This window comes from Cornus florida, unplaced genomic scaffold, assembly GCF_030987335.1.
Source record: "Cornus florida cultivar Cherokee Brave unplaced genomic scaffold, ASM3098733v1 CherokeeBrave_3.0.0_Hap2_Chr10, whole genome shotgun sequence".
Classification (NCBI taxonomy): domain Eukaryota; kingdom Viridiplantae; phylum Streptophyta; class Magnoliopsida; order Cornales; family Cornaceae; genus Cornus; species Cornus florida.
Window position 1 is genome coordinate 111,159,138 of NW_026775580.1, and position 10,958 is coordinate 111,170,095.

General features: G+C 33.1%; 1 protein-coding gene across 1 annotated transcript; it reads left to right on the plus strand.

The window, feature by feature from the left end:
- Positions 1-5,507: 5,507 nt before the first annotated feature.
- On the plus strand, positions 5,508-6,843 carry LOC132277137 (small ribosomal subunit protein eS30z/eS30y/eS30x). The gene is made up of 3 exons (XM_059778886.1): positions 5,508-5,669; positions 5,803-5,940; positions 6,548-6,843. The coding sequence occupies exons 1-3, from the start codon at positions 5,666-5,668 to the stop codon at positions 6,592-6,594; spliced, it is 189 nt and encodes a 62-aa protein (XP_059634869.1). The 5' UTR covers positions 5,508-5,665; the 3' UTR covers positions 6,595-6,843.
- The last annotated feature ends 4,115 nt before the right edge of the window (positions 6,844-10,958 follow it).

Consider the following 10,958-nt stretch of genomic DNA (forward strand, 5'->3'; position numbering starts at 1 on the left):
TAAGAAATCATCTTTAACACTAGAAAGAATCATCTTACTTCAGCAATCTTATTGTGTTATCAATCACTTGGTTATGACCACTGAGGGAAAAAGTTTGGCCAAGAAACATGTGCAATTAATGTGGGACGATGCACAAAAAATTAAGGAAACCTTCAATCCAAAAAAAGAAAATGACAATACTTCTGGTGATCTCATGAAGACTGGTGGACATTTAGAGAAAATGATTGTGTTGGATCCTTCCTTCACATGTGAAAGCAAAAGGAGTAACGAATGCTCAAATAAAAAGCTATTCGGAGAAAATGAAACGTAGGCAAAAAAAAAATGTAATAAAACACTAAATTTATTCAATTTGAGTTTACTGTCGAGTCAATAGATGTACAATTATACATTTTAATTCTGACTTGCAGGACAACCATTACATAACACTTATAAAGTGCTCAATGCTTTAGTGCTTTATCTCCCACATGTTCCTATGCCTGCTCCTTTTCATGCTCTAACTCTTCATTCATTTGAGCAACAACTACGTATAAACATTTTCAATCCTGGTGTTATTCATACGTCACTCCAATGCGAGCAACAAGTCAGGTATTATTCAACATATGATTGATATCAATTATATGATTTTTTTGGGTGAGTAACATAATTTTATTGTTACATACTTATATGAATGATTTTGATGTAAGTATGTGATTTACAGAGGTTGTGAAGCTGGCAAGGCCGGGAGAGGATTTTTTTGAATATTGATGTCATTTGTTGTTGAGGAAAGGATTTTTGTAATAACATATTGTTAATAGGTTATTTCCAGTATAAACAGATTGTTAATTATAATAGTAGGACTTAAATTTTCAATGTAAACAGTGTTGTTAAGTATAGGAATGTAATGTCTTTAAGTTTTCATGCTATGTTGATATCAATCATTAAGGATTTGGGACACACTATGGTTTTGCATAACTTAAATCACAACAAAATTTAGTTGTGTATATAAAAAATCAAACAATTTTAAGTATAACACCAAGACTTCTGTTGCGGATTTGCTGCACTATTCTTCTGTGGTTTATGTTGCCTTGTGCTCTTTCTGAATCTCTGTGTGGCTGTGATTTTGCTTTTAGTGGAACTGGGCATTTGGTTTGCTTTTGGAGAATGTGTTCTTTGCCAATCTGTTGTTGCTTCACTTTGTTGGTGTGGGGTGGTGTCTTGTGAGGGCTGGGGTTTTTTTGAATTGGTTCAATCTCTTTCGGAAGCATGGATTTATTGTGAAGTATGGAGGGTTTTTTTTTTTTTTTTCCTGCACTTTATGTTTGTGCCTTATATAGGCTATGTTTTACTGTTTTAAGGATGTATTCTATAGGTTCTTAAACAGTTCTGCAACACTGTTTAATTGTTGTTGGGGAGAGGATTTTTGTAATAGCAGGTTGTTAATAGGTTGTTTCCAGTATAAACAGGTTGTTTAATTATAATAGCAAGACTTAAATTTTCAGTGTAAACAGTGTTGTTAAGTATAGAATGTAATGTCTTTAAGTTTTCATGCTCTGTTTATATCAATCATTAAGGATCTGGGACACACCATGGTTTTACAGAACTTAAATCACAACAAAATTTAGTTGTGTTTATAACAATATTCAACAATTTTAAGTATAACACCAGGACTAACAATTTTAAAAAAATCAAACAAGATTAATATCATACAAAATGAAACAATATAATACAGAGGAGATCCGAGGGCATACACTCGCCTGAGAAACATAAAAGGCGAAAAGAGAACTGTTCCATTCTGTCTCCGATACTCTCTCCAACGCACTTTCCCTCTCTAAAGCCTGTTGAAATTCGACCCTCCCCAACGGTAAGCTCAAAACGCAAAAAGACATCGATTTGGTCTAGGCGAAGCTGGACTGGCACATCAAAGACTCCGACGTTTTGATCAAGAGCGGGGTGCTACACGACGACGCCGTTCTGAGGTCGTTGAAGAGGGAGTTTGTACGAGTCGAGGCTCGAAACTTAATAACTCGGTTGCAGATTGGGAGCGCCGAGTTGAAGAACTCGGCGTTGGACTCACTGCTGGGGTTGCTTCAGGATGACGACAAGAATATGTTGATTGTGATGGCGCAGGGGATCGTCCCGGTGCTCGTCGAGCTCAATGCCGAAAGTCAAAGAGAAGACCATCACAGCCGTCGCTAGGGTCTCGATTGTGGATTTGAGCAAACACATCTTGATTGTCGAAGAACTGTTGCTTTTGAATCATCTAGTTAGGGCAATGAGGAGAGACAAAGAAAGTGGAATGGATTTCAATCTTTATTTTGAAATTTAAAATTTGAAATAAGTTTTTTTTTTTTTTTTTTTTTTTTTTTTTAACGAAGTTTGAAAAAGAAAGTAGACAGAGTTAACTTTTTATCAGTTAACTTTATGTTAGGAGTTAACCTGGAAAGTTGGAAAAATGTCACGTTTTATATTGGATGGGGATAGCATGTTGGCATGCTAACGGGGTACCCTTGGGGTACTCAATATTCTCTCAAAATGTTCAATGCCTACACTTCATTTGGATAAATATGAGAGAAAAAATGGTAAAAAAAAAAAAAAAAAATGAGATAAAAGAATTGATAGCATCACTTATAAGAGAAAATAAAATAAAAAATAATAATTACCTTTATTCATGTTTATCTAAATTATGAGAGAAAAAAAGAAAATGATATTATTTTTGTTTTGAAAAAATAGAGATAGAAAATAAATGATAAGAATTAAATTACTATTATAACTCTTTTATAAAATATTATAAAATGAGAGTTAAACGTTATAAGAGGGTAATTTATGAATTATGAAAATATTATTTACTCACTATCCTTTCCTTTGGAATATTTTCAGTTTTTTGGAGGATTATAGGATAGCACATGGGGGTTTTGCTATCCCTCCAAATTTCTCCTAATCATATCTTTTCTCTACACTAAAAGTTATCCAAACACGATTTCTACTATATTTATTTTTTATTTTTTTTTGTCAAATCACTCAATCCAAATGAAGATCTAACTTAATTTTAACTCGATGAGCAACTCAAATTATTTAACTCGAGCGCAATTTATTCTTAAAATTTTAAATTCGGATTGAGATTTGGAGTCAATTCGGATTGTCCATATATCAATCTCCACATAAAAAATTTAAAATGATCTTTAATTATTTTCAAATTAGATCGCTCCTAAACATAATTTTTTAAAAACACATACAATAAATCAAGTTTTAAACAAAAGAATTTAAAAAGAAAAATGTGATTGTTTTTTAATATTACATATAAAATATTTAAAATAACAAATATGTATAAAAATAATATTTAAATTTGAATTTGGATTGGGCTTGAGTTTTTGACACTCAACTAAAACTCAACCCTAATTAAGTTTGGGTTGAGATTTATTGACCCAAAACCAACTTTGTTTGTAAAAACAATTGTTCAAATCCATAAAAAATCGAGTTGGACTTAAGTTAAGTTTGGGTTGGGTTGGTTCATCCAAATTGCATTTTAGGTATTTGTAATTTAATAATAGTGAAAATATGGTATTTATTGTCTCTTATTACTTCTTTTTCTTTAGCATTGCTCATTACAATCGAACAAATTTACTTGGAACTCCATTTTTAAGAAATAAATTACAATAAGTATAAAATTATTCATCCAATTTTATTTGAAATTGATAATGGTATGTTTTTTATATATATATAAAAAAAAAAATTTGTTCATCAAACTTTTTGATGTATGAGACGGGATATCCCCGCCCTCCGAACCCGACGTGAAAGTCTCCCCTCATTCGGCTCTCTGTAGGGGAATCTCCACTCATTACTTCCCATAATATCCTCCATTTACCATATGATAGGGGTTTACAAGAGATCTCAGAGGCGCGCTCGGAAAGGCTGTTATACCATACCTTTTTGACTCAACTCTACTCTAGCAGTCACTAGACTCACTATAGTAGCCCGTCCGGTTGCTCTTGCTGAAATCATTACTCTTCATTATCCCGTGCTTTAGCAATTGCACTCCCTAAACCACTACTTTGTAGTTAGGTAGGGACAATCAATCCTTAGTGACGGGAATGACGGAATGAATGGGGATCCCTATCAATGGCAAGCCTTGGTGTAACGTAACCGTAAGATTGTTCCATTACATTAAGAGGTTGAAATTCAAACACAAGCTTACAATGAAGCTTTTCCTATCTTCTTGAGAATTTTAATCGATTTTTCAACAGTCGTAGACACGATCTACAAAATAAACAATATTTACACATCAGCATGGGTGTTGACATAAACAAGTTTTCTTCTTCTTTACCCACAAGCTTTATGTTTTAAGAAAATGATTGAAGTCATTGTTTTGTTCAAGGGTGGATCCAGGAATTGAAAATGGGGTTGGCAAAAATTAAACATAAATTTAATAACACAATTTCTTAAGCAAATTTTTTTTTTTTTTTTTTATAACATAATCTATATAAATATTTGAATTCAAAGATTACATAATCTATATAATTTTATTTTATTTTTATAACATAATCTATATAAATATTTAGGTGGGCTAATACTATTAATTAATTAATAATAATATTATTTTTTTTGGGGGGGGGGGGGGGGGGGGGGGGCTGGGCTAAATTTACCAATAGTAATAAATTTTTTTTTTTTTTGGGGTGGGTTGGAGCCCAGCCCAACCTTAGATCCGCCATTGGTTTTGTTTTGTTTTATTTATTTATTTTTTGTTATCTATTGATAGAAACACTTTAATGGCAGTGGAATTACTCTTACTAATGATAAGTTTGGTTGTAGGAAATGATTGAGGAGGGATGGATGAGAGAACCTTTTTTTTGTTTGGTTAGAGAGAAAAGAAGAGAGGGAGCAAAAAAGGAGGTATCCTTTCTTCATATTTTTCTATCTTTCTATGTGCCCAATTTTGGGGGAAGGAAGGAGAGAGAAAGTAAATAACTACTTACAAATATATAATTTATAATTTAAACATTTTCAAAGAAATTGAAATCTACCTTTTATTATTTTATACAGTGAGGAGAGAGAAAGTGAATAACTACTTACAAATATATAATTTACAATTTAAACATTTTCAAAGAAATTCAAATCTCCCTTCCCTTCCTTAGAATAAAAAATAATTAATATATATCACCCCATTTACCATTTTTGCTATCCATTTCATTCAATCAAGCAAAAAATGGGGAGACAATTTTCCTTCCTTAAGAAATTCTTATCTATCCCTCCCCTGTCTCTTCCATATATTTTTCTATCCCTCAGACCAAACAAGCATAGAAGTGTTGACAATATCTATTACCCATTCTATTCAACCAAACCAACCAAAAATGGAGAAGTAGCGAACTTTGGATCTATACAGCCTGGGGCAGGCAACACCGCCCACCTGGCTGTTTCTTCCCCTTCTTTGATAGTTCCCTTGTCATAATCCTTAGCGGGCTGAATAAGATCCAATAATATGTTATCAACCCAATAATCTTATGGGCCAAAATCCAACCTGCGCCACAACAACTCTCACGAGTCACGAACCGCAATAAGCCTCCATATATTACTCGTATCTTCAAAGCCCTAACCCTAAATTCCTAACTCTCTTCTGGTCGTCGCGCTCTCGCCCAAACACCGAATACAGTACACCCGTCCCCGTCGGAACTCAGAAAAGCAACAATCAGCCATGGGTAAGCTCGACACCTTCTATACTCGGATCTCTCGGTACAATTAAATCTAGGGTTTCCAATTTTGCGCTTCTAATTCTTTATCATGCGTGTTTGATCCGGTTGATTAATGGGTTTGGGGCGAGTATTTGTGCAGGAAAAGTTCACGGATCGCTGGCTCGTGCCGGAAAGGTGAGAGGGCAAACTCCGAAAGTGGCCAAGCAGGACAAGAAGAAGAAGCCCCGTGGCAGGGCTCACAAACGCATGCAATACAATCGACGATTCGTCACCGCCGGTAATTTTTCTCATTGTCCCATAATATATGTATATGTTTGTGTATAATTCATATTTATGGCCATATATGTAGTTGTGTATATATATATATATATTTATTTATGTGTAGAAGTATTCTTATAGTGATGCTTATACTCCTTGAGTTTTATATGGTTAGCACTCTTCAATAAACCCGTAATCACTCCGTGAGCAAAATATATTTGTACATAGTACTAATGTTACTTTGGCTATTGCTCTTATTAGATTGATAACAAACATCAATGAGGCTTGTTGAAGTACTCTGATGTCCCTATTACTAGTGAATTTTCATATTCACTATCTATTTTTCTTTTCCTCAGTAACAAAAATGAGTGAGAACCCCATATAATGTACTTTAAAAACTTGTTCCGATGCTAATTGCTACATGTGATAAAAAAAACCATTGGCCATTAGTCCCGCTGGTATAATATCTCCCCTCTCAAAGGGGTTCAAAGGGGAGGTGAAAACCGCATAGTGGGCATTTGTGGGTGTTTGAGCAAGTATTTACCCTACCAAAGAATAATACAATAAAAAATAAAAATAAAAAAAACTTGTACTGATGATGATGTTTATAAATGTGTTGTTTGCAGTTGTTGGCTTTGGGAAGAAGAGGGGTCCAAACTCATCGGAGAAGTAGGCTTTGAACGCAGTAGCAGTTTGGAGACAATTGCTGGATGGATTTCCAATGAATTGTTAACTATCAGTCTTTTACTGCATTTTAGTTAACTGGAGTTGCTATTTTTGCAATTTATATTTTGCTGAATTTTATTGGATTTGTGCGTTGTTAGATAAAAAGTGAATTTTTGTTTCTCAATGTGTTGAATTGAAGTGGTGGATTTGTATTCTGGTACGAATGTATTTGCTACTAAATCAGCATTTCTTGTTATGATTGCAAAGCAACGTGCATCTATAGCTAGAAACCTGCAACTTGAAACTTGAGAAGAATATTGAATAATAAAATCCACAAAATGGCAGTTATAGGTCAGCAAGCATGCTGTTAGATGTTATAATATATTATTAGCCATTGCCATCTAACTTGCAATGATTGAGAATTACTTCTCCCTTAAAAGATACTACTATTTGTTGGTTATGAAAAATATATGTTGATGGAGTGAGTTTAAGCAGGGTGGGATAGTGGAATAGAATGTCCTCTACTTTTTCATCTGTTAGCTTGTAAAATGCGGTTGTGATGTGCAAAAATTAGTTTGTCGGAAGTCTTTTGTCGGTTGATCAGTAGTTTATTTTTGCTTTTCATGGAGGAGTTGCACGGATTTCATTCTAAGCTCATAGTTTATTTTTGCATGAAATGGTGATATAATGAATGTATGCATTGCGCCTTTTCAAAGATTTGTGTTCAATTCTTCTTAGTAAGTAGGGAGTGTGAATGTTGGAAGCCGGACAACGGGGAGCAACCCAACCCACGGAGCTGCTATTGGATTCCCTAATGTGGGAAATAAGGGACTGGTATTATTAATTACATGCTACAAAGCTGGTTTTATCACCTTTATATGATGCTAAAAATTCGTCAAAAATTTATTTTGCCATTGATTCCGCAGTTCAACTAAAGTTTTGTATTGTGAAATGTTTTATGGAAAAACGGTGCAATCCTATCAAAGAGTGATTCCTAAACATTTAAACAGGGGTACCGAGAAGGTGTATACAGGGGTGTGGTGGAGGAGGATCTAAAATGAAGCCCAGAAATGTGGCAATTTTAACCTTTCATGTATATTCTTATACTTTCCACAAAGCACTCTCATTAGTCCTAATTTTGGGGCTGGGGCATTTAACACAAATTTAACATCACGTTGAGCTGTATTAGACAGATTTACAGCAATGGAAGTCACATTTTCTTGGGTCAATGGCATCTTCAAGCAGGAGAACACGCATTTAATCACGCAATCATATCAAATGTTCATCACAAATAGACATCACATGCAACTGAAGATGAAAATAATAATTCATGTGAAGTCCAAAGTTACACTGGAAGGGAAAAAAAATAAAAATAAAAAGAGAGAGAGAGAGAGAACAATTTTCACATCAGTCTCTCAAGACATTTATTTATGCTCTATGAAAGAATGCAGCAACAGGGGTGTTAAACCCTCTACAAACAAAAGAATCAGAAAACTAATGCTAACTTTCTTCTTCCGTAAGTGTAGATGAAAACAACTCATCTAAGATAAGTGTCCCCTTTTGTTCATCATCATCCTGAATCAAGTGAACTTAAATCAGCATAACTTTCAAGGTAATACCATATATTACGCACACACACACACATGTATACAGAGAGAGAGAGAATTACCTGAGTTGTTGAATCCTTGCAATATATAATGGCTGATTCTAACTTCTCGTCCCGTTCTTGATCATTCATTTGGCTATAGTAGTTACAATTTTTGCGTAAAGAGTGAACACTTGTAGTAGTAGTAGTAGTAGTGTTTGTAGATGCATGAGAAGAAATCATGCGTGGTTTTCCCTTGTCTTTGAGGTGTTTAGAGTGAGTTGGATTGAAACATGTCAAGTACTTTCTAAGGTTTCGTGTCACTGATTTCCACAATCTTTGATGATTACACGTCGCAAAATCGACGAGGAAAGGCGAACGAGAGTAGTTTAATTGTCGTGAAGCAGAGTGGTTTTTTGATAGAGATGATGAAACTGTGTGATTTGATGATGAGGGTACGAGGGTTTTGTTTTTCATGGTTGAGGAATAATTTCAGATTCAAATCTCGGCTATTACATCTACCAATGTATACATACATTTCTTTTGTAATTTGACTGCTACACTATTAGGTAAGTTTTTAATTTCTGCTCCTTTTAATGCTATAAATTCGTTTCTTTCTATATATATAAAATTTTACTTGTTAAAACGTGCCAGGCTAAACTTCGTAATTTTTAAAAATGAGAGAGGCGAGCCAAGACTCGGAGACTTGCCTTAAGTCCTTTTTATTTATTTTATTTTAGTTTTTTGGTCTTTGGTTTTTTTTTTTTTTTAAACCTATTGAACAATGCTTCTACTATCCTTTCTAAAGTGGATGAAAATCATACGATTTATTGCGTTTTTAAAAACAAGTATATTCATATTATAAGTAATTGTTATTTTATTTTATTAAACAGCTTGTGTCTTTTATTTCTATATGTTTTTTAACACGATGAAAGGTTGCTTCTTTTCTTTTTTATTTTCCTTTTAACTTTTCTAAACATGTATATTTTTTTTTATATTTTATTTTATCTTTATTATTATTATTATTATTATTTTTATCCAAAGTCCAAACACGTGTTAGTCCAATGAGCGATTTTCTCCACCACCAAGTCAAAAAGTAATTATGAAAAGACAGGCGTCATATTAGTTACAATAACCTAATGGGCTCTAGGTTTATGATTACTAGGGTAGTAGTAATATTTTATTGGGATTATTTTCCGAAAAATATATATATATATATATATTTTTTATTGGGATGGGCCTGTTGAGGTATGTTTATGGGCTATTAGATTGTAGAAGTGATCACAAATGTTTTGGGCTCTCCTTATATATATATATATATATATATATATATATATATATTTTATTGGGATGGGCCTGTTGAGGTATGTTTATGGGCTATTAGATTGTAGAAGTGATCACAAATGTTTTGGGCTCTCCTTATATATATATATATATATATATATATTTTATTGGGATGGGCCTGTTGAGGTATGTTTATGGGCTATTAGATTGTAGAAGTGATCACAAATGTTTTGGGCTCTCCTTATAGCTGAATTTTGTACGACCGATCCACATCATCTCTTCTAAAATGCTCTATCCATATTTCAATTTGGGATTGATTTTTAATTTTTTTTTATTTTTTATATGCATCGAGACTTGATATTTTATGAAGCACCAGATACAAAGTCTTTTCCAACTAAATCAATTCTTGAGATTATTAGAGATTGACTTTGATACTAGCTCAAATGTTTCCATTTATTTGAAAATGAAAGTAACTTTTCTTTCTCAGAATATACGGTACATATTTACATCCAAATTTAAAAACAATTTACATCTAAATTTAAGAACAATGAAATGGATCTCTACTTTTTAATCGTCCTTGAAATTTGTACACCGCAAAGTGCCTATCAAGGCCAAAGTACATTGTTAATTTTCCTTTACTTTTGTCTATTAATCAAATTTGCTTTCACACAGGATTAAAAAAAAAAAAACAAAAAGAACGTAGCTTTCAAGGGGACGAGAGTATTGCTAGTCTTTCAATAATCCAAATGACGATTAGTCAAGCCAAACCATGTCCTCACGACCGTGACTCGCACTAAGCATTCCAGCCGCGAAAAATATGGCGTTTGACGTCACTAATATTTTCAATATAATCTCACACACACACACACATATATATATGATTCATAATTTAATTTTGACATCAATAACAAAATCAATGGTCCACACTCCACACCATTTGTGATATTTTTTTATGAAGGTGACATTGGTGTAAAAATATAAGTTACTCCTCCTTATTTTATTATCATTTAGCATAACTTATTAAAAGGGTTAAATTGGATAAATATCCTCTTCTTTTTTTAAAAAAAATATTATTTGTACTAATTTGATGTGTACATTTAAAAGTTAGATGGAAAAATTGAAGCCACACAAATATAATCCAATCGTAATCTATTAATGAAAAGGGTAATTGGCACGAGCACATTGGTCCAACGTTAAGTGCTAGTGGAATTTCAATAATAATTATAATTATAATACCCTTTAAGTTGTTTTCATCGAAAGAGTCTAAACAATAATTAAGGGTTATTAGTCAATTCGGTCATTATCAAACTGTATAATAATCCAAGTCCAAAACCTAGTTGATTTATTTAGTACGAGCAATCTTCGAAGCTAAGTAAAACCTAATACATACATACAGTAATATTTAAAACAAAATGTTGATTTAGTCAAAATGAGTGCAAACCAAAATTAGGCTGAGAAAAGCATTGGCCTTTGAAAATGACATCTCCACTCAAATGTATCAA